This window comes from Giraffa tippelskirchi, chromosome 4, assembly GCF_054371585.1.
Source record: "Giraffa tippelskirchi isolate mGirTip1 chromosome 4, T2T-mGirTip1v1.2.pri, whole genome shotgun sequence".
Lineage (NCBI taxonomy): Eukaryota > Metazoa > Chordata > Mammalia > Artiodactyla > Giraffidae > Giraffa > Giraffa tippelskirchi.
In genome coordinates, this window is record NC_137278.1 from 142,106,959 (window position 1) to 142,132,411 (window position 25,453).

At 38.0% G+C, this 25,453-nt stretch overlaps 1 protein-coding gene across 5 annotated transcripts in view; it reads left to right on the top strand.

Annotated features, from left to right (window-relative positions):
- The first annotated feature begins 10,479 nt into the window (after window positions 1-10,479).
- Window positions 10,480-25,453, top strand: part of KIF21A (kinesin family member 21A) — a 171,892-nt gene continuing 156,918 nt past the window's right edge. For all 5 annotated transcript variants that reach the window (XM_081483369.1, XM_081483372.1, XM_081483371.1 and 2 more), the window contains exon 1: window positions 10,480-10,962. In XM_081483369.1, the coding sequence (XP_081339495.1) occupies window positions 10,919-10,962 (44 nt within the window). In that variant the 5' untranslated portion in view covers window positions 10,480-10,918. The remainder of the gene's footprint in view (window positions 10,963-25,453) is intronic.

Genomic DNA, 25,453 nt, shown 5'->3' on the forward strand with positions numbered 1-25,453 from the left:
AAATACCTTCTCAACCATAAAGATAACTTTTTCTACTTCTGGTGCCAGCCATGTAATTCCTCAGAAGGTGACGTTCCTTTCTCAATGTTATAAAGGTGGGAGCCCGGCAGGCTACAGTCCATGGGATCGCAAAGAATAAGCATGCACACAATATGGCCTAGTCCAGGAATAGAACATTGAGTGTCCTATCAATGAAATTCTTCCCTGATTTGAGAATGAGCATTCTTAGTGCCTTCAGAGAAGGCGATGGCACCCCACTCCAGTACTCTTGCCTGGAAAATCCCATGGACGGAGGAGCCTGGTGGGCTGCAGTCCGTGGGTAGCTAAGAGTCGGACACGACTGAGCGACTTTACTTTCACCTTTCACTTTCATGCATTGGAGAAGGAAATGGCAACCCACTCCAGTGTTCTTGCCTGGAGAATCCCAGGGACGGGGGAGCCTGGTGGGCTGCTGTCTATGGGGTCGCACAGAGTCGGACACGACTGAAGCGACTTAGTAGTAGTAGTAGTAGTAGTAGCAGTAGTAGTAGTAGTAGCAGTAGTAGTAGTAGTAGTATTCTTAGTGCCTTGGGACAAATTGGTCGTGAGATGTCTCCTAAAGTTTGATCGAAATTAAGATAAAAAGGGAGGGGAATGTAAAGCAAAGAATGTTGCCCATCATCCAGTTCTACGAGAATCCAGTCATTAGCCACTGCAGTTGCTGACCTATAATACATCCTGAAAGGAATTCAGAGTGAAGATCAAGATGAGACACTCTGTGCTCTGTGAAAAATGACAGAACTGGCCCTCAGATAGATATTTTCCAGAGAAAAATTTTGATCGTGCCTCTTCCCAATACTTAGAAAAGCACTAAAACCATTAACTAACATGAATGTTCCTTTCAAATAAGAGTGACCTTCTACCAAGATATGTGCTTGACTGCACATTCAGTTCAGTTCATTTCAGTTGCTCAGTCGTGTATGACTCTTTGTGACTCCATGATTGCACATATTCCTTTCACAAAAATTACATATACACTGGCCTTTGCTTTACCTCTTCAGAACAATTCTCAGAGCTCTCTTCAAGACTGTCTCCTGAGTTATAATACTGAGGTTGGCTTAAATAAAATTTTCCATTTCTAAGACAATTAATTTTTCATTGACATCTGCATTTAATGATATTTTAAAACTACTTTATAAATTCACAGTATTTGATTGAAGGACTCTCTTGTTGTTCAGTCGCTCAGTCGTGTTCGACTCCGTGACCCCATGAACTGCAGCACGCCAGGCTTTCCTGTCCTTCACTCTCTCCTGGAGTTTGCTCAGACTCATGTCCATTGAGTCAATGATGCCATCCAACCATCTCATCCTCTGCATCCCCTTCTCCTCCTGCCTTCACTCTCTCCCAGCATCAGGGTCTTTTCCAATGAGTCGGCTCTTTGAATTAGGTGGCCAAAGTATTGGAGCTTCAACTTCAGCATCAGTCCTTCCAGTGAATATTTGGGGTGGATTTCCTTTAGGATTCACTGGATTGATCTCCTTGATATCCAAGGGACTCTCGAGTCTTCTCCAGCACCATAGTCTGAAAGCACCAGTTCTTCGGCGCTCAGCCTTTTTCATTGTCCAGCTCTCACATCTGTACATGACTACTGGAAAATTGACATATCTCCCTTGTTCTCTCCAGTTGATGCATCTTTTTGGTGGTCTCTTTATCCAGTCTTTTTCTTGCCTATGCTTGAAGTTTAATATCAAATTCCCTTTTATTTCTCAATATTGCTAATTCCTATTGATTCTTCCCTAAGGATGTCTTTCAATTCTAAGTATTACTTCTGCATTTTCACCATAGTTTATTAAGATGCCTAGTTTAGGCCCTTACCATATCATAATTTATTTAGTATGATATGGTTGCCTGAGTGAGCCTCCCAAATTCATCTCACAGACTTGGATCAGACTCATAATGATTTTTCAAATTTTATTTTATATATTTTAAATACTGCTTCTGTCTTATTCAGTGCAGTCAGTTCAGTTGCTCAGTCATGTTTGACTCTTTGCGACCCCATGGACTGTAGCATACGAGGCTTCCCTGTCCATCACCAACTCTCCGAGCTTGTGCAAACTCATGTACATTGAGTCGGTGATGCCATACAACCATCTCATCCTCTGTCATCTCCTTTTCCTCCTGCCTTTCAATCTTTCCCAGCAACAGGGTCTTTTCTAATGAGTCAGCTCTTCTCATCAGGCGGCCAAAGCTGAAGTTGCAGCTTCAGCATCAGTCCTCCCAATGAATATTCAGGACTGATCTTCAGGATTGACTAGTTTGATCTCCTTGCAGTCCAAAGGACTCTCAAAAGAGTCTTCTCCAACACCACAGTTCAAAAGCATCAATTCTTCGGCGCTCAGCTTTCTTTATAGTCCAACTCTCACATCCATACATGACTACTGGATAAACCACAGCTTTGAGTAGATGAACCTTTGTCAGCAAAGTAATGTCTCTGCTTTTTAACATGCTGTCTAGGTTTCTTATAGCTTTTCTTTCAAAGAGCAAGCATCTGTTAATTTTATGGCTGCAGTCACCATCTGCAGTGATTTTGGAGCCCAAGAAAATAAAGCCTGTTACTTTCTATTGTTTCCCCTTCTATTTGCCATGAAGTGATGGGACCAGATGCCATGATGTTAGTTTTCTGAATGTTGAGTTTTAAGCCAACTTTTTCACTCTCCTCTTTCACTTTCATCAAGAGGCTCTTTAGTTCTTCTTTGCTTTCTGGCATAAGGGTGGTTTCATCTGCATATCTGTGGTTATTGATATTTCTCCTGGCAATCTTGATTCCAACTTGTGCTTTGTCCAGCCTGGCATTTTGCATGATGTACTCTGCATATAAGTTAAATAAGCAGGGTGGCAATAAATTATATTAATAAGTATATAATTATATTAAATCTTGTCATACAAATTTAAATGTCATCTTATATTCTACTTTCATTAGTCTAAACTCCTCTGCTTTCCAGATCCTATCCATGTTATTTCTTTTGATATTGAAACAAACCTTTTTATGGTGTATACAAAAGCAAATATACTTAGGGGCTGACATTAACTTGCTGCTAATTTACTGTCCATTGACATCTTACTGTGTACATATCTCTGTTGCCAAAGTCAGAAGTAGAAAGAAGTCCTTTAAATTCTTACTTTTGGCTAAAAAGAAAGTTTAACAACAATTTTCCTAACTGAAATAATTTCTCCCTTTTGCACTTCTGCAAAAATTGAAGAGGTGGCTTGGGATCATAAAATAAATACAAATGTCACCAGTTTCTCCTGTCTGGGAGGCTTTTCTTGGTGGAGTCTACTGTGAAATAACTGATCAAATCGAGGAAATAAAAACAGAGTTGATATTGATTTAGGTAAAGTTTCTTGACATTTAACTTGTGTGTTTTCCCTTAAAAAGCACTGATTCTACCAAATGGATACTTTTATTGAGATAAATCTAAGCATATGTTTTTTGCAAAAGTTGATAAAATATTTACCATATAGCTATAAATTATAATTAACTTTAACTTCATATTTTTAATTGATCTAGGTCTTTTAAAAATAGATTAAGGACAAAAACCCAGAACTCCATTAATCTTTTGGTTTCAGGGTATTCAGAACCATGAGAATTTGAAAAATATCCATGTAGAGGTAACAAGAAAAGAAAATGTTTAGAAAAGAGAAAATAATCTACCAACAGTAAATGCTGGAGAGGGTATGTAGAAAAGGGAATGCTCCTGCATTGTTGGGAATGTAGACTGATACAGTCATTATGGAGAACAGTATTAGGGTTCCTTACAAAAACAGATTAATTAATTAAAAATAAATAAATAAATAAAAATAGAACTACCATATGACCCATGAAAATACCCTGGGAAAATGCTAATTCAAAAGACACAGCACCTCATAATGTTCATTGCAGCACTATTTACAACAGCCAGTGTATGGAAAAAAATCTAAATGTCCATTGACAGATGAATGGATAAAGAAGATGTGGTACCTATCTACAACAGAATATTACAGAGCTATAAAAAAGAACAGAACTGGGTCATTTGTGGAGACATGGATGGATCTACAGTCTGTCATATGGAATGGAGGAAGTCAGAAAAACAAGTATCATATATTAACGCATGTATGTGGAATCTAGAAAAATGATACAGAATAACCTGTTTGTAGGGCAGGAGGAGAGATGTGATCATAGAGAATAAACCTGTGGACAAGGGGGAAGGTGGGGGATGAACTGGGCGATTTGAGATTGATGTGCATGCCTGTCATGTGTAAAACAGAGCTAGTGGGAACCTGCTGTATTGTGCAGGGTTCTTGGTGCTCTGTGGCAACCTAGGTGGATGGGGTGGTGGTGGTGGAAGGAGGTTGAAGAGGGAGGGAGTATATAATACATATAGCTGATTCACTTCATTGTACAGCAGAAACTAACACAACATTGCAAAGCAACTGTACCCCAATAAAAGTTAAATGAAGGCAGTAATTTCAATCAACAGATATGGGGTTGGTGGTATTGATGAATAAGTAAAAAAGGATGGGCTAGTAAATAGTGGAATGTTTACAATTAAAAAAACTAATAAAATTATCTTTCGGTGATTGAGTTCTATATGTCCAAATTAAAAAACACACACACACACACAAAGAATGAGGTTTTAGTGAATGATGATCCAAATGGCTTATCAAGTTCTGTCCTGCACAGTTAGAAAAAACACACTCCTTTTACTAGCTTGGCACAAGATGTTGGCTCAAGATCAGCATGACTTAATAGCTGTAATCTGCATTTGAATGCAATTAACTGGGCCAGTACTTCGGGGTAATCAAGTTGCATGCAGTACACATATGCTGAAAACTCAACAGAAGTCCAAGCCCTGGAGAGACTGGAGAGAAGAGTCTTTATTCTTTGAATTTCTCTTAGATTTGGAATTCAGGTCCAAGACTTTAAATGCAACTTTAGGTTTCAAATTCTGATTTTAAGTGTAAACAATGAATTATAACCTCTATCTAATTGTTTATTCTTAATAAAGAGAAGTTTACCTACCTGCCATTTTTTTCTCTTAGAAGAAAAATTTCACTGTTTCTGAAAAAGTGATTTATCTTATTTTTAAATTTTCAAGCAAGATACAAAGAAAGAAAAAAATCACTCAAACCTTTGTTTTCCACCCAGAAATAATTCTCACCAATATTTAAAATAAACATAAATGAAAAAAGTGTATACAGGTAAAAGTTTGATCTTTTAGTGATGTTGTGAGTCATTAAAAATAAATTTACAAGATGTTAAACTGCTTTTATTATGAGAGAAACTACTATGATAGGTATTTAAGATCTCCTTGTGTCACTTTTCAATAATATATTCTTCATATGCAAACACTTGTAATTTAGGCTGAAATTTTCTAAGTCTCCAAAATAAAATGTATAATGAAACCAAGAGTGACGACCAAAGAGTCCAGAACAGAGAGTTCTTGGATGCTTGGATTTTCATTTAGCTCTGCTAGCAATTTACTGTGTAATATGTGTTTGGGTTGGGAACAGGGGGAACTGGTGTGGTGATAATTCTCTCAGGAACTGTTTCCTTATCTGTAAAATGAAAGAGGTGAACTAGAATTGTAAAGTGTCCTCTGTATCCAAAATTAACGAAATCTTGTTTACATTTTCTCGGCTCAGGTGCTCTGGTTTCCTTCCTGATAGATTGCATGCCACTTTTAATAGACACTATGGTCAGGGCACAGCCTCTCTGAGGACCATTACCAATGGGCAGCAGATGATCTACAGTGAAAACTTGTTCTGTACTGAAAGCATACATGTCCTTCTGGTAATCACTGATTTATACAAGGAAGCATTGGCTGCATTCTAGAATTTTCCACAAACTCCACCCATCAGGAATTTATGATTTAGTTGAGGAGTTAAAAAGTAATGATTACAACAACAACAAAGACATATATGAAGTACAAAGGAGATCTGGAAGAAGAAAAATAATATACATCTGGTCCAGAGGAGGAGTGAAATCAGGAAAAGTCTGAAGAAGGAGGTAATTTTTGAGTTGGGCCTGACACATGGACAAGATTTTAATAGAGGTTTTTGGGGAGGCTTCTGTTTACTCATATGCAAAATGGAAGTGATAATTGTACCCATCTACTAGAATCATTGAATCAAGTGAAATAATGTATGTCAGTCACTTAACACATTGCACTAGCATGGTGAAAAAGCGCTATACATGCTTAGCATTGTTATTAATAGGGACAATGTACAAAAAATTTAATCATTGAAGGAAAATTGGTATTTCTGATTATGGTGTTAAGGATTAGTCTTCTAAAGATTTTTTTCAAAAAAGATTTCTGAGGAGATATTTGTCTGGGCATGCTCTTCCAAAGCTAGCTGTTTGCACATAGAGTTGTAATCTGTAGTATTTCTTTTAATGTTTTTGCTAGAAGCAAAAAGGAAGAAGCAAATAACTTTCAATGACTGATTAGAATGTGGAAACCAAAAAAAAACAGAGTAGATAGTCTAGAAGGAAAAAACTGGTGATGGTTGTTCTTGTGCATGCTGTAGCTTTCTTTTGGATGCTTGTTTAGGGTGTGCTGAGCTTCTTTGCCAGCTCAGCTGGTAAAGAATCTGCCTGCAGTGTAGGAGACCTGGGTTCAATCCCTGGGTTGGGAAGATCCTCTGGAGAGGTGAATGGCTACCCACTCCAGTATTCTTGCCTGGAGAATTCCTTGGACAGAGGAGCCTGGTGAGTTACAGGATACTGGAGTGGGTTGCCATGCCCTCCTCCAGGGGATCTTCCCGACCCATAGTCTCCTGCGTCTCCTACATTGGCAGGCAGATTCTTTACCACTGCACCACCTGGGAAGCTCGAAGGTATCTTTCATCCAAATATACCTTAGGTGGGTGCAGCTAGAGCATAAGTACCTGCTTTGTAAAACAATTTGTATTTATAAATATATTTATATTGTATATTAAATATGTGTGTAGCTCTTTTTATAGCTAACTTTATCGTGCACTTATTGTGTTAGTGCTGTGATTAACATATGATATGCAAAGCTCTCAATCTACAAAACAACTTCATAAGGCCGAAAATACGTACAAGAAGCATCTTGCCCAAAGTCACATAGTCACTCAGCTAACATTTAATGACCTGTACTATATGTCAGACACTGTTGTAGGAGCTACAGATACATTAGTGAATAAAACAGAAAAGATCTCTGCCATCTTAGAGGAATTGTATAATTTATAATTCCACAAATGAGTTAAGTGCTTTTCTACTCATACTTAAAAGTTGGCATTAAACAATATAAAGATGAATAGTAAATTTTACCAATAATTAAAATTTTTAATTTTTCTTTATGGAAAATAACATTAAATACTAAGTTAAAAAAAAAAAGAAAAACCATGACAAGTTGAGTGGGAAAGCTCAGAAGAAAGGAAAAAGCTTTTATTTTTTACTAACATTAATAACATTATTACATTGCTTTTATAATAAGACACTCTGCATTTTCACTTTGCACTGGACCATGCAAATCATGTGAGCTGGCCTTGTGAGAGTGCTACTTTAGACTGAATTATCAGGAGGGGTCCTTCTGAAGAGATTGCATTTAAGCTGATATCTAAAAGACCAAAGGAAGCCAACCCATGGGAAGATTCAGGGAAAAAACTTTTCAGGAAGAGGGATCAATTAGCGCAAATGTACTAAGGCAAAAAAACTGTTTTCAAGAAACAGAAAAAAGACTAGTTTCACCAAAAAGTAGTTTTTAAAATTTGAAGTGGCAAAAGATAAGGTTAGAGTTTGGAGAGGCCAGAGTGTGAAGAGCTTTGCATCTAGAAGAATTCATTCTATTTGGGTTAGTTAGCTATTGGAATGTTTCAGACAGAGGAATAACATAGATGACTTATGTTTTTAGAGATCATTTTTTTTTGCAGTGCGGTTGCAATAGTGGACTCAGGGAGATCATCCTGAGTGGTTTATACATGAAGAACTCCTCATCCTTCCAGATGGAATTTATCATACTTTTGTCATGATTTCTATTATTGCACTTACAGCTTTTCAAATTTGTCATTCTGAACTAAACTGTTAGACAGCCTTAATTCTCTCCATATAACTAGCGCCCAGCATCACGTGCATATTGCAGTCACTTATTAAATATTTATTGAGTGAATAATTGGGAAAGGAATTTTTACTCTTACGGTAGTAGCTCTTTCTTCAGAATCTTCTTCAACTTAAGATAATTAATTAGAAGATCCAAAAGGAAAGGGGTTATAGCAGACATAAGGAATCTGAAGCAAATAAAAAATATACAGTTGATTTTAAAATGTTGAAATTTGGGAGAAAAATACTGACTCAATCACAATAGGAATTTGAATTTTTATGTTACCTCTTCCTGAATCCATATGCAACATGTATCCAAAGACACAGCTATTACTGGTGTTAATATTTTCGCTGCAAGTTCTAAACTGATGTGGGCTTCCCTGATAGCTCAGTTGGTAAAGAATCTGCCTGCAATGCAGGAGACTCTGGTTGGATTCTTCGGTTGGGAAGATCTGCTGGAGAAGGGATAGGCTACCCACTCCAGTATTCTTGCACTTCTCTTGGGCTCAGCTGGTAAAGAATCCACCTGTGAAGTGGGAGACCTGAGTTTGATCCCTGGGTTGAGGAGATCGCCTGGAGAAGGGAAAGGCTACCCACTTCAGTATCCTGGCCTGGAGAATTCCATGGACTATAGTGACTTTCGCTTTCACTTTTCCAAACTGATGGCCTGGGATTGAAGTTGGCTCCAGACCTATTTTGATTGATTTGCATAGTATGAAAATATAGTGCTGAATTAGTTATTGATGTTTAAAACTAAGGAATTTTCACATAAAAGTCTTACTTTTCTCTGTCTCTTGAGAAGTAACAAACATATAAGCAAACAAAAAGCTTGGCAGCATTGGGTCTGCATTCCAGTTGACCAGAGCCAAGGAGGGTCTTTGCCTTTGTAAGAAGCCCATGTTCTCTATTTTAGCACAGTTCTCACTCTGTTTGCTCCACTCACTTAAATTACTTGTCTGGTTCCTGGTGACACTTGTGTTTGTGATATGAATGTACTACTGCTATTTTAAATGAGAATTTTTTTTTTTAATAAAAAGGTTTTAAATTATACATTTCTTTTCAGTTTTCTTGCTACATTTGTTTGGCTTTACTTGCCTACCTTGTAGCTTTTATCAACCAAAGAAGCAAAGTGGCCAGACCAGATCCACCCAAATGTGGGACTGCCAGGGAAGGAGGAAATTGTGCTCTGATTTGTTGATAGACAAAACACTGAAGGAAAGGAGGCTCTCCAGAGGGCAGCCATTGGAGAGCTTTGCCACCAATTTGATCTGCACAAGATATTCACCATCTCTGCCCTCTTTACTTCCTACTTATATGTCTATTAGGACTCAGAAGAGTATTGAGGTTAAGGGATGGAATAAATTTAAAACTTCTATTATTACATATCACATAGACCTTCACTTAAGATCATTGAACACTTACTGTATGTCCCAATGTGTGCCACTGCCCCTGACCCATGCTGCTGTATCTCTGATATGGATGATTACATGTGCCATTGTTGGTACTTGGGTCAGTGTCTTTATTTGGATGGAGCCATTTAATGTATTATACTGTTTCAAATGAAGCCATATATATATATATATATATATATACATATGTATACATATGTATATATATATATATATATAGGGCAACCCACAAAAGATACTCTGTGGCAAAGTTAATAAAGGCTGTTTCCACAGAGCTATCTAAAGGCATGGGGAAGAACAATAGCCACAAGCAGAAATCACAATGGGTCAATGTTGATATAATCACGGGATTGGGAGGTGCTTTTTGAAGGCCAGAGGGAAAGAAAGTCAGTTGAGAAGGATGTACTACATAGCAGGTCTTGGTGGATATACAGTTCTGGGGACTCTTGGCAGTACCAGGGTGCAGTTCATTTACCAGTGTACAAATGATTTAACAGAAAGGCATTCAAGGGTCTCAAGAGTCAATTATTACCACATCCCACAGGCGATGGACTGCAGAACAACCCAGCTGCCCAGAGGCAGTGGCCAAAGCAGGGAGCTGGGTTTAGTATGAATGACTGACTCCTGGGAAGGAGGGCGTTCAGAGGGGTCTGGGGATAAGGGTCAGAGTCCAAGCTGGAGAGAGGACAATAAGCTAAGGGTGGAAACAAAGGCGAACCAGAGCGGCAGCGGGCAGATTGCAAGCTCTGCACTGGGGAATCAAGCTTTGCTTTTAGAAGGCGCAGGCTGCAGCAGGGCGGGCACTAGCCGCAGCGTTCTCACAGCCTGCAAGGGCGCCGGGCTCGTCACCCCCGGGCGTGGGCAACCCGCGGCCGGCATCCCTCCCCCCGCGCGCCTCCCGGCAAGCAGCGCCTGGCAGTGCCCACCGAGGGCAGGGCGGGGCGCAGGCCGGGCAGCGCTATAGGTGGGGCCGGCAGCTCGGCCGCCGCTGACGCAGTGCGGGACAGCAGCGGGAGAGTCCAGGCAGGCGTGGAGGGTTCAGCCCGGCCGCCCGCAGGCCGCGTTCCCATCGGAGGGGGCAGGGCGCACTCACACGGCCAGCAGGAGGCCGCCGGCGGCCTGCTGGCTCCGCCGCCACCGCCGAGCTCGCCATTCAGCGCGCCTCGTCTCCGCCCCAGTCCTGGGGGCTGAGCTGGGGAGAAGGGGCGGGCACCCGCGAGCAGTGAATCACCACCTCCTCCTCCTCCTCCTCCTGCCTCAGAGCCGCCGCCACCTTTCCATTCAGTCGCCCAACATGGCTGGAGTGCGGCGGAGGTGAGCCGACTGCCCCCTGCAGCTCCAGCCTCCTGAGCGCGAGCGCGGCGGCTCCAGCGGCGCTTCAGTTGTGCGGTGCAGAGGCCCAGGGACCCGGCTGTCGCTTGCCGCCGGAATGTGGGGCGCCCCGGACGAGAGCTCGGTGCGGGTGGCTGTCAGGTAAGGACGGACGCGGCGGAGGGCAGGCTGCGGGCTCCCTGAGAGGATCTGCCCTGATCCGGGGTACTGGTCGCCGCGCTGCGGCCACCTAAGGGGCCGCCCGGCGGGGATCCGGGGGCTCTGGAAACCTGGCGCGCGAGGCCGGGTGCTGGCCGGAAAACCTCGGCCCCCTGGCGTTTGCAGGTGACGGGCGGCTGCGCGGCGCCGGGTTCCGGGGGGCGTCCTGACTACTCACCGGGAGAAGCCGTCGCCGTCTGCCCCCTCCGGGTCGCGCACCCGAGGAACAGTTGCCTCAGGTTTGGCCGCCTTGGGCGATCGCCTGTCGGGCTTTGCCCAGAGGAGCTGCCTCTCTCCAGGGTTGTGGTGCGCTTCTTGTATTTGTAACGTGACTGTTTTTACGGGTACCTGCAACTCCGGCCTTCTTGGCAGGAGACAAAGCCTCAGCACAGCGCTGCCAACCGCGGGGGTCTAGATCTCTGTGCAAATAAATGGACGTCTTGTTAAGCACCGGCGGGGACTAGATAGCACCAGCGTGTGGGTGTTGAAGACATTTCTGGCGTTGCAAGGGATATTATATCTAAGGGGAAATTCATTGTTGATCAGTCTGTAGAAGCAAAAAGACTCTTCAGTAAGTGGAAGGGTTAAATGAGGGAGTGGTGAAAAAGAAACATCCTGAGGTTCAGCAGGGTGGTTACAAGATAAAATTACACATTCCCGAGTGTGAGTTTTCAAATACTAGATACATCAAAATTGTAATTTGGTCAAGGACAGATACATGAGAATCGAACGTAATTTGGATTGTTTTGATACGTATCGAGAAGCGGAGCTCTGACAGTTGCTCATGGAAAATTGCAACATCATCACTGAAATATTAATGAAGGCTTCATGGTAGAATAAGTGCGTTTCTTTTATAGCTCTGATACTTTACTGTGAATTCATTTCTCTTTATGTAGACATTATAGGATTATAAAAATGATCTGTTTTCTCTGAGAAATTATTTTTTAAAATTCTCCACCCTTGTAGCCTTTCTGAAAAGCTGTTCTTATCCTATCATGTCAGCATTTCAATAGTTATTTTAGTGACAAATCTTGTTATAGAAATGGTAGTTTTATATATACTTTGTATTTTAATCAATCTAAAGAATAAGATGAATTTCAAAGATATTTCTCATTTCCTTTACAGACCAGGAGATAACCACCCATGGAGGTGACATTTTTATGACTGTTTAGAATCACCTGTTATAAAACTTTTGAAGTTTTAATTTGGCCTCTCTGGTTATTTTAGGGCTATTTATTCAGTTGTTGGATTAGTTGTTTCTCCTGTTTGCTGTTGCTGTCTCTCTTTTGGCCTTTTAACACTTACTAGTGACTCTACCACCACCGATGAAGAGGAAGGAAAAAGAGAGGAAACTCAATAAGAAGCATTTTTGTTAATTAGAAGATCTGGTCAAAGAAGGTGAAGAAGGAGCATAAAATAGTAATGAAAATTAAAAAATTGGCTATCAGAGAAAAAAGCTGTTGTTACAGAGTTAATATTTTTATCTGTGAATTCTGTAGAATATCATAGGGTAGTTTATTGATCGTGCTGTTAAAACTGATGCTGCTTGCAATGGAGATGAACAGAGTAATGAATCACCCCAAAGTGATATTGACAGATAAATAACTTATATTTGCTTTTGATATGCATATTAGCTTTTTAAAAAGGAAATATGTGTGGGTCTGTTTGTTGGAGAAAGGCTTTATAAAAACACGTTGTGAAGTAAGCCGTATTTTGAGGGTTTATTTTATTTTTATTAAATACATTGAATAGATTCACTGGTTAAACTTACTTTACATAGGATAAGAAATAGCTTAGATAGCACTTCTGTATTTATAAAGTATATGGACATTTAATTCCATTTACAACAGATATTTATTGAAATTAAGTTCTATCTCTTTTGTCCTAATCTCTGGGCTAAAAAGAGAAATAATTATTGGACACACAGTATGTGCCAGGATCAGTGCTGTGTGTTAAGATGTTTTATATGCTGTGAAATTGCATTTATTTCTTATACCAATCTTTGACTTAGGTCTGTTATTATTATGGCCATTCTACAGGTGAGAAACAGAAGGATTAGGTGATCTTCCCCAGGTTAAACTGGTAGCAAGTGGCAGAAATAGCATTCTTACTCTAGACAGCTTGAATCTAGAGCTCAAATTCTTAACCATTAAATCTATACAGGCGAGAGGCAAGAACATCCTTTGCAAACCTTTACTTAGCTTAAGGTTTCTTGCCTCTTGCTGGTCCTGAACTAGTTTAATTAAAAATGAATGACTGACAGGATTTTTATGCCTTATATTTCTAGAAAAGATAGAGCTCAGAAAGGGGAAACCTGAACTTACCTAAACTGTTTTCCCCATTTTTAAATCTTTGCAGTGACCTCCAGTCTTACTTTCCAGTTTGTGATAGACTTTATCAGCAGGGTAAATAAATAAATCAATACACAGACACAAATGATCAGAACACTTGATTAACTTTTACCTTCAATGAATGTAATAACAAGTAATAGAAAGTTGGCTGTACTTGCATAAATGCACAGTGTCTTAGAAGTCTTTGTGTTTTATCAGATATGGAGATTTACCAATGTGTTAAAGTTGTGACTGTATTTTAGGTTTCTCAAAATAAGTGCGTGGGTCATATTATATGACCTTTGGAAAAAGAAGTTAAATAGAAAATTTCTTATTTCGGGAGAACATTTTAAATTCAATTTCTGAAAAATGCCTTTGGGTAGAGTATATCTGAGATGTTGGTGGCGTTGGTGATAAAGAGCCTTCCTGCCAATGCAGGAGACCTAAGAAATACAGGTTCAATCCCTGGGTCAGGAAGCTCCTCTGGAGAAGGAAATGGCAACCTACTCTAGTATTCTTGCCTGGGAAGTCCCATGGACAGGGGAGCCTGGCCGGCTACAATCCATGCAGTTGCACAGAGTCGGATACGACTGAAGTAACTTAGCCCTGCAGCATGGAGGTGTTCTGTAGGGTATCTTTCTTTCATTGTGTAGATGTGGATTTAGGACCCCCCTCCACCACTATGCAACCCCATGTGGCTGTTGGGCACTCAAATTATGATTAATGCTCTAACCAAACCAAACTTGGTTTCACTCCCATCACACAGCAAAGCCAATCTATTGACACCAGGTTTTGGTGAAGCAAAGGATAGCTTATTGAAGGGTACCCACTCTGAAGCCAAGCAAGGAGAATGGGGCAGTTCATGCTCAAAAGATGCAAATTCCCTGATGGCTTTCAGGGAAGGGTGTTTAAGGGCAAGGTGAGGGACAGGGTCACAGGGTGCCTAATCAGCTTTTGGTTATCTTTCTGATTGGTTGGTGGTGAGGTAACAGGAGTTAACATTTTGGTATTTCAGGAGTTAACATCATCAACCTTCTGGTTCCAACTGGTGTGGGGTCTACCTGCTTGTGGTCAGCATGAGGTTAACTTCTTCCACTTGGTGGGGGTTTTAGTATCTGTAAAACCACTCAGGCATGTGGCTCAGAATATTATCTACAGCCCTTGTGGAGGAACTAATGGCCTTCGAGTTAGTTTTAATACAAATAGAACTGTTAATACTTTGTCTTGCCTGACTGTTTTCCTTTCTGTCTGCATTACTCTGATTAAATATGCTCTTAAGAACTTGGGGACGGCTAAAACTTTTCTGCAAACAAGAGCCTGGTGACATAGGGTTGGGTATGTCTGTCCCCAGGAAGGCCCTGATGGGTTGCTTGGTTTCAACACAACTGAGAAGCTAAATTTTAAATTTTATTTAATGTTAATTAAATTTAAAAACTGCCCATTTAGGTTTTGGAAAGCTTGTAAGTATGCCTGGAACAATGTAATTATATGGACCTATTTTTTAACTGTAAAGTTTATCAAATTTAAATACTTTATAAAGTATTTCTGATGGAAATTTAGTCTCCAGATTGACATGTATTTTCTGTGTTTTATATATATATATATATATATATGTATTTGATTTAAAGACAGTTTGAGAAAATGAATGTAAATATATCAATGATCTTTATATTGATTACATATTAAAATGATAGTATTTTGAGATGTTGAGTTAAATAAAATATTAAAATTATAATAATTTCATCTACTTTTCCTTTTTTAAAACATGGCTACCAGAAATTTTAAAATTAAATGTAATGTTGTTGCCATGATATTTCCATTGAATAGTGCTGCTCTACAAGTTTTTAAAAATGTGAGAGAGTATAGAAAAAAAATTGTTCACAAATATTACTCAGCCATAAAACGGAATGAAATTGTGTCATTTGCAGAGACATAAATGGATTAGAGGCTGTCATACAGAGTGAAGTAAGTCAGAAAAGAGGAAAACAGATATCATATATTAATGCATATATGTGAAATCCAGAAAAATGGTATAGATAATCTTATTTGTAAAGCAGAAATAGAGACATAGATGTAGAGAACAAGTATATGGATACCAAGGAGGAATTAGGGGGTGGGATGAATTGGGAAATTGGGATTGACACATACACACTACTATGTATAAAATAGATAACTAGCATGGGGAACTGTACTCAGTGCTCTGTGGTGACCTAATTAGGGAAGGAAATCCCTGAAAGAGGGGATTTATGTGTATGGCTGATTGACTTTGCCATACAACAGAAACTGATACAGCAGTGTAAAGCAACCAGGCTCCAATAAAAAAGTGAAAAATGAAAAAACTGTCACAGTCACCACGTCATAGATCTGGTATTTTCTGTAGATTAAGAAAATACCAAAATATTGGGTGTCTGTTTTTAGAGTGGTTGTATATATAAACACACACACATATGTATCTATGCACATATATCCATGTAAGATTTGATTTAACAGTAACATTTTTCCCCTCTGAGTTGCATAGGTACAGAAAGTTATGGGTAATAGGTTGATGGTAACTGACTTCCTAGAAAATGTAGTAAGCTGATAGATGCCATCTACAAAAATGAGCAATGAGGTTTAGTGTATATCCTATTCTTATTACCTAAGTAGTATACTGAATTGAACCATTCAGTTAACATTTTAAACTCAAACATTTTGAATTCTAAATCTGGAACTTTATGAAATGATGTGAAGGAAAGTACAGTGTTTGCTGCAAGGCACCTACTGTGGGGCCAAGCAAGATGACTGGACAGTTCATAGTTTCCACGACTGATGCTGATATAATATTTGAAACTTTTTTCCCAAGAATTTTAGCTTGCAAAATACGAGAGGAACTGAAGGAAAATGGAGATACAGAAAGGACCGTTGTGTTTTCATGTCATTGTCTATGTGGTTGTGAGCTAAGGTTTTTTGCATAGCTTTTGCAAAGAACAGGACATATCCTTGACAGCAAGTTTGAATTAGTGTGTAATGTTGTTTAATTTGCTGTGTTTTTTACCTTACTACAGCATTTTTAAGAAGTGACATTGCTCAGCTAGCTTAAGCGCTGATTGGATTGTAAATTCTCTGTTTTGAGTCTGTCCCTGGCACTGATTTGCAATGTGACCTCCCTGAACTTTTCTTTTTCCTCATGCTGAGGTATTAAGGGTTGTAAGAACTTTGCGTATGCGGTATATTAAATGTATGGTTTTTTGCTGTTAGCCAAACTGTTGGCACTAGTGCTGCCTCTTTATTGATAGGAAGGAACTATTTTAACATTTTAAACTTGACTTTCCCACAATATATTTATTGTAGGTACTGCTGTTACTTAGGAGGAAACTTTTCGGCTTTTGTGGTCTCTTTGTCCAATTCTGGCTGTAATACAAATATGCAATATTTTATTTAATATACATTAAAGCTGTATGAGGTGGGTTGGACAGATATTATCCCTATCTTACAGATGGAAAAATGAATCTCAAAGATACCAGGTGACCTGTTCAAGGTTTCTCAGCCACTAAATACCAGAAATGGAACTCAAACTCAGCTTCTAGTAGCTGTTTCTTTGTTCTTAAAAATATTTCCAAATGTTTTCAAAATATTTCACATATTAATGTCAATGTAATAAGGATCTTTCAAGCTAAAACACAAATATACATGTAATGTAACTTATTTGAAACAATTTAATGTCTAAAGAATGTACAGGCAGATAAGCAAGGCTTTTAGAAATATTTTGTGGAAACATATGGTTATCTGCTGTTCGATCATTTATTTATTCCTCCCTTCATGCATCAAACATTTATTATGTGCCTACTATGTGCAGAACACTTTCCTACTACTGAGGATACAGAACATACATGACAGACGTGGTTCCCACTTTCATGGAGCTTAGACCTAGTAATCTGAGGCACTTTTAGTGCACAAACTACGTTGAATCTAACACAAAACATATCAGTAGCACAAACTAGAAATTAAAGAAAGTTGTTGCAGTTTAGTTTTTATCTGTTCCTTATTTTCTTCAATAGCATTTTTTTTAGTTCATAATTTCCTGAAGGGCAGTGACTTAAAAAACAGAAATTGTGCCCTGCTTACAAGCACATGTCATACAAAATTTGGACTCCAAAGCCTGTGCATTAGAAAGATATTTCTATTTTTGTATGTGTGATATGTGTACCCTACTTGTATGTCTTTGGATTTGGACCATAAAGTAAAGGAAATGAAACAGAAGAGACTAAAGAGCTTGTGGATGATGTGAGCTTAAAGTCAGTGAAATTATTTATTTAAATATGAGTTGATACTTTTTCTTCAGATAAGGTTTATTAAGTTTATAGTGTGGGAGGCCTGATTGTTATTTAGAACTCCACAGAAGTTCAGATTTCATGTCTAATTATTACTACCCCTTGAGCTCTTACCCTCTTACCTGCTAATTAGTTAATATTTTGATGCATAATTATGGGTTTGTAAATGATGCACTAGAAATTCCAGTTTAGTGAAGCCAAGAAAGCAGAAATTATCTTGGTAGTTAATTTCATAATGTGCCCAATCTTCTAGTTCTCATCCATTTCTCCCCAAAAAAATGAACATGAAATATCCATTGTTATGGATCGTTTCCCCCAAGATGTGTTATAGCTCACCTATGTGACCTTGACTTATAAATTGTTATTTTCTGTCAACATTAGGTATGCAACTGCCTTAAGTTTCAGATTTAAGAAGGAAGACACATCAGTGAAAATGCATGCTAGATGGTATCACTTGTATTCGGTGTATCATTAAAATGATTTTATTAAAAATAAAATGGATGTTTGTTATTTTTAATGCTTCTCTCTGGAGAGCAGATTTGTGAATTCTGTCTTTGAACTTGGTTTCCCAGTGGATTAACTATTTAATCTTCTCAGGGTGTTAAAATAGTTTTCTCGTGGCTCAGGCTTTGTTTGAAGCAAATGACACATAGCCAATGGGACCATTTTGATGAAATTCTACAGTTATTATGAGATAGTTCTTAATGTTTAAGAATTATATATGAAGAGTCCTTTGTTTTGAAATTATTAGACATTTATATATTGAATGTAACTTTTAGTACCTCTGTAATTACTGGATTTGAAATAGATTTTAAAACTGAAACGGACCATGAAGGAACTAGCTGTGTGAAGCCCCTTCAAGATAATTGATAACAGAGACCCAGAGCAATTGAGAGAATTGCTCGAGGTCCCACAGCTATCAGCTCAGGTCTTCTGTTGACTGTTGCTTTGGATTTTTTAGGATTTCATGTTTTGCTGGCAAACATCCCAGAAATATAATAAATTTGTATTTTGTAAACTACAGTTTTAATCCCTCAAGTGCCCTTTTAAAAGTTTAATTTAACATTTAAATGAGTGCCCCCAATCTCAGTGCCCTTTATTTTGGCTTTATGATTGCCTCAATTCTAGAAACTAGACCAATGATTCTAAGAAGGACCTCTCAAAAGTCAGAGAAAGAGAGGGATCCCTGGAGTAGAAATCCAGTTTATATTTTAAGGTTCCTATTATATTAAAGTGTGAAAAAATGCCAACACTAGGTTATAAAAATAAAACAGACTGATTTCAGCATATGCATGTACCACATTAATGCTTTAACAACCACAGAAATACAATATCTGTGTATCTTAATTTGGAAATAGTATTAATCATGTAAATAGAATTTTATGAATGCTAGGCCTGGGACATGTGGCCTTCTCCCTTTGCCGTCACCTTGGTTCTTAAGTTTTTTTTCCCTACCTGAATAGATTTGACGATTAGAGCACATTCCATTAATAGTGACACCCTCACTGTTGGGGGGATGACTGGAGAGTGGGGAAAGATGGAGATAGAGTAGGGTCAGTGTGGTATATTTACTGGGATCTGAAATTGGACCTGGAGGTAAACATCTGAGTGGTTTAAAAAATACACTTTGAGAATTACTTCACTAGAAAGGTGGTTCTTAAACTTTTAAATAACATCAGTCCCTTCTATCCTTGAGCTTCCCTGGTGGCTCAGACAGTAAAGCGTCTGCCTACAATGCGGGAGACCCAAGTTCATTCCCTGGGTCGGGAAGATCTCCTGCAGAAGGAAATGGCAACCCACTCCAGTATTCTTGCCTGGAAAATCCCATGGATGGAGGAACCTGGTAGGCTACAGTCCATGGGGTCGCAAAGAGTCGGACACAACTGAGCAACTTCACTTTTCTTTCTTCTATCCTTACTTTAGAAGGAGATAAAGGATACAACACATTTTGGCCATACATTTGGCCTTGCATCCAAAAAATACCCTAAATCCCACCTCTGCTTGAAGCCTCTCTAGACTTTATGCAGGGAAGTTTCTGCCTTCTGGGGCCTTATTTATTTATCTGATTCTCTCTCTCTCTAAAATTCCAGTGTGAGAGGTATACACAATATGATGATTTTCACTTTTTGACCTGAAATGTCCCCCAAACTGAGAGAATATTTGACATTTTTTTAAAAAAGATGCTAATATACTGTAATATAATACTGTAATATATACTGTCTAATAGTGACAGCACTGTTAGAACATTTGAAGGACATTGGATTTACTGAATTGAAACAAGGTGGTATTTGCATGTCCAGATTTGAAATGAAGGCCATTCAGGATTTAATCTTAGGGTCAACTTACTTGGGCACTGTACACTTTCATCTACTTCTTCAGTAAGAGCAAGAAAACCAAGAAGTTGTTCAAACTTGGGTGTAGAGAGGTGGGCATCATGAGCGCACCCAGGGGCTAAATCAAGGATAGTTTAAAGTTTATTCCCTACTCTTTGGATCTCTTAGTGTGTAGTAAAATTTTAGTTTTTGAGATTGGACTTTACCTTATTCTCAATTTTGGGGAGCTATGTCTGTCACTTAGGCATCACAATATCAGTTCTTCTGAGTAGGATGAATGAATTATATTTTTCACAGTAGATATTCACATTATTTGACATAGCTTCATAGAATAGAGACTTTTTCTTTCAGCAAACAGAAACAAGCAGCCTTGGAGAGGGTCAAGCTGTTATGTTTGACTGTTATGAAGTGGTATGTTGAACACATGGTATACCAAATAAGGCATGGGGCACCTCTACTCTCAGTTATATTCTTTATAATCTTATCTACTTTTTTGAGATCAAAATTCATTCATTTATTAGATAATTATTGAATGTCTGTTGTGCACTAGAATCACATAAGTTAGAGGCATTAAAGCTGTTGGAAGCAATATGATATAATAGAATGAACTTTGGATATTTAGAAAACTGTTTTGGTCTTAACCAATGATAAACTTGACTTTGTGTATAGATATCCACTTACTTCAGTGGACTTGGGAAAAGATCAGCAGAGACAACCATGTGAAAGCATTTGTAAAATAGTTTTTATACAAACACAGGCAATAATATTATTAGTGATGAGTTGGATGTATAACCAACAATGAATATATTGGTTATATTCCAAACTCTAGCAATTAGATTAGTCATTCTCTAATATGTAATCCATAACTTGAATTTGTGAAGTACATTATAGATGTTGTATCTGTTCTTTTGCTGTTTGAGTGCCTATTACTTATACCACTATGAATATAGCAGAAATGTATATAAATAGTTAAAAACCTTCCTTTACAACAGTCGCCTAGTTTTCATTTTGTTTTTAACATGTAAATCACATACCATCCTTCTCTAGTTTACCAAATTCCTTTTTATATAGTTTAGTATAATCCACCATTTTTATTCTTTCTTTTCCCACACAAGACTTTCAGTTGGCATAGTGTTTAGTGTTTGTAAAGTTACAATTAATACAATATACTTTGTGAGATTAACAATAATATTGTTGTATTTGCTGTTAGTTGCTTAACCTGATGTAAGACACTGATGACTAAAGTGGTTAATAATAATGTGAATTTCCCTTCTGAACTAGCTTGCACCAGATTTTTGAAAATGTTGCTAATGCTTGTCTTGCTTTCTCTCATCAACCTTGGCAACAATACACTAAACCAAGCTGTGGATTAAAGAGCATCTTAAGGAGTAAACTAAGCAAAAAGACCTGAAATAACATAGAATTTTGAAAATGAATTTAAATTTTCTATATTTTTTTCTCATACCTAGGGCTGATGGGCAATGCTCCTGCAGAGTTCATTGACAGATATATATGAAAATTTAGTTGAAAGCATTTTAAAAAAAGGCTGATACTTAGAAGCAGAAAATAGATCTTGCAGGCATAGTCTATCTTCAAAATCAGCTTTTAATTTCATAAGTTATTTTTACTTGATTTCTTTTCCTGTTAATGAAATAATGTAATCAAATTAGAAAAAAATACCTGAGAAAAGATGAGAAAAGCAATCAATTATAGGTTACCACCCTGTTATAATTACTACTAGCGTTTTGGTATATTTATTTTTACTGTGTTTTCTTATGTGCACTTACATATTTTTAAAAATTGCTGCAGTGTGTACACACTTTTATAGCTTGATATTTACCACTTCATAGAGTAAAACAAGAATTTTTCCACTCAAGTAAGTGAAATTATTGAAAGCCTCCTTTCTGTGATGGGGAAACAACTATTTTTGTTTTCTAACCGTGGTGTCCTTCGACTCACGTGGGCCGCTTAGGACTAGAAGCCATGACCAGGTGGAATCTAATTTTGTACATGTGCTGCCAGTGATCAAGCCTGGGTCACTCTGGACCTTACTTCACTTCCATGTCACCTAGGGCTCTGGCCAGGCTAGTTGTCCAACCTTCTTTCTCCCTTAATCCATGCCAACCTGGAGGCCCCAGTATGTTTTGAAACAGATTTTACCTGAAATCAACAAACTGATTTTGGTAGGGGATTGACATGAAACACATAAATACACAGACATACATACCCCTGTCCCCCCAAAAGGTAAAATCTACTAGAAGTTGATGAATCTGGCCAATATAGTATAAAATATATTTATGTTCATAAACAAAATTGATATTGGTTTTTTAATCTCAGTTGATGGAAAAGATTCTCAACTTGTCTTTATGATATTTTGGTCAAAAATGATACATTGGGATTGTTAGGAAACTGAAGTTTTGAGTCCTCATTTGTGGTTCTCTTGGCTGTCATTTTGAAATGGAAAATTTTAGTCACACCTGAACTGTACCTACCTTTACATCAATATGAAAATGTTTCTTGGCTTCTGCTGTGGCCATGTAACATATGTACACTGATGGACTGGCATTTCAATTTGGGTAAAGCTGTCCATGTGCTGAGCTAGGCCAGGCCACTTGTATGTACTCTGCAATTGCTCAGTATGGGACTAGCGAATCTAGGTGAATTTGCCATTGCTTTTTTTCATACCAGATTTGCTGACAATGAGCTAGGGTAGGCAAGAAGAATAATGTTGAAGGGATCAAAGGCACTGATTCTTGAAATCAAATAGCCATTCTGGCTTCTGACAGCCCTGCATTCTAGTTTAAAAGCATCATAGCTCTGCGACAGTAGTGCTCTGTCTTATCCCAGTATCCATCAAAGAACTTCTAAAAGCTGGTTTATCTCCAGTCTTTTTTCTGGATTTGCATTCTTTATTATCCCTTTACTCCATCCTTGCCTTAATTTTATTTTCCTTTACAGCATGGCTTATTGAAAAGAGTTTGGATTTTAGTCACAAAGATTGGAGTTCAATATTTTAGGACAGCCACTTAACCTTTATGACCCTTATTTTTTCATCTGTAAAATGGAGTTAATACCTTCTTGATCAGACTATTAAGATTATATGAATGTTATAAATGCTTTGCATTTAGAAGCGCTTGGGAGATATTAGATTCTTTATTCCTTTTTTAGTTATTGCTCCTTCCTCCACTTCCTGCTGCCTCTCATTTCTCTGTGTGTGTGTACACACACACACACACACACACCTTTAAATCTTGCTTTTTCCACTTATGGATAAGACTTACAGTGACCAACAACAATTTCTTTCTAATCATCTCAAGATATGGATAATTTCTTTGGTGAGCTCTTGTTCTCCTTAGTTTCTCAATGAAGTGGAGAAATAAGAATACTAATTTCATAAGGTAGTGAGAATTAATTGGCATATTTATAAAACACTCAGAATAATGCTTGTCATATAGTCATTTTGTGTGTGTGCTCACTTGGGTCTGACTCTTTGCAACCCCATGGACTGTAGCCCACTAGGCTCCTCTACCCATGGAATTTTCCAGGCATGAATACTGGAGTGGGTTGCCACTTCCTTCCCCAGTGGCATATAGTAGGCCTTGATAAATGTCAGTTGTAGTCATTAACTTGCAAAAATTTATTTCTTTAGCAGGGATTCTTTTGAGACTTTACTTGAGGCCCCTTTTTACAATGTATTATGTCTGTTTCTAAAGACAAAGCAAAGGGATAATGGGGTATGGAAGAAATAGGAAGATGTTGGTAAAAGGGCACAAACTTTGAGTTGTAAGATGAATAAGTCTTGAGACCTTAATATATAACATGGCAACTATAGTTGATAACATTGTGTTGCATAATTGAAATTTGCTGGCAGAACTTAAATGTTCTTTTTAAAAAAATGGCAAAATTTGAGGTAATGATTGTGTGAATTGATGGGAGGAACCCTTTCACATGTTTATATCAGGATCATTATAATGTAAACTTTAAATATCTTATGATTTTGTTAATAATATCTCACTAAGGGCTTCCCCGTGGCTCAGTGGTAAAGAATGCACCTGCAATGCAGGAAACACGGAGACTCGGGTTTGATTCCTGGGTTGGGAAGATCACCCAGCTTGGCGTTGGCAAGCCACGCCAGTAATCTTTCCCAGAAAATCCCATGGACAGAGAAAACCTGGCCGGGTACAGTCCAAGGGGTCTCAAAAGAGTCAGACATGACTGAGTGACTAAACAAAAGCAACAACAAAATATTTCAATAAAACTGTAAGAAAGGATGATAATAATACATTTATATTAAATAATATATGACTTCCATATTATCAGCTGATGTTATCAGCATTGTATTTATATGGTAGAATGAATACCATTGTTTGTCTTTATGAATGTATTGAGTTGTGAAAGTCAAGGCAGATCATTATGCTTTCTTGACCAGGTTGAATAAAATATTTTCTTAATAACTTTTGTTCTCTTTTATAAATAAGGAATTACATTTCTTTCCTGTTTATCTTTAAGGACTTGGGAATACTAATTGATTTCCAACTGCTCACCTGGTAAGATGAGCTGATTGACACCTTAATCCTTAAACTCTTAAGTATGTTGCTTGCTATATTGTTAATGTGAGCACATTCTACTTATTACAACAGAAGTTTTACTAAGACCGCAAAAGTGATCAGAAATACACACATGCTCATGTCCTCGGTTCACATGTACATAGGCACGCACACTCATACACATGGACATACACATGCATGCTCATACACGTATACACACATACATACACATTCACTTTATAAATGATCTCTAGGAAAACATCTCACTATTTCCATGCCTAACGTGAGGTAATTGAAAGATTTGAGGTGACAGAGTTCCCTTGCTAACTTAAAAAGACATTGGCTTAATTTTAGCCTTCCATATTTAGTAATTCATATTATGAGATGTTATTTTGCAAATTTTTAGTTGAATTACTGTGATTAAAGAAGAAATAAAATCAATTTGTGACTCTTTTTTTCTTAGGATCTTATTAAAAAACCAGGTCTTCCATTTTTATATAATACTAGCTGCTGAAACCTTTGACTAGATGGCTAGTTTGCTTTGCATTGAAAAACAGGTTTCTGAGTGATACAGGATCAACAAACCAAGTCAGAAACGTAAATGATCTTGAAAACAAGTTTCACTTTTAGGAACAAACCTATTAGAAAGCAAATTTGATTGAAATGGTAAAATAAATACCTTTTGTGTCCTTCACAATTTGGTTTACTGTGAAATAAAAGCTTCCCTGATAGCTCAGTTGGTAAAAAAAGATAAAACAGTGTGATGACAAACTGAATTTAAAAAATAAGTAATAGAAAGTTAAATGAACCATTGAAGATGACTTAAGACTGCCTTAGCACTTAAGACTAGTCCCACTTAATGTCTTTGACAAGCAGAAAAATGCTCCAAATATCAGTTATCAAAATAATAAACA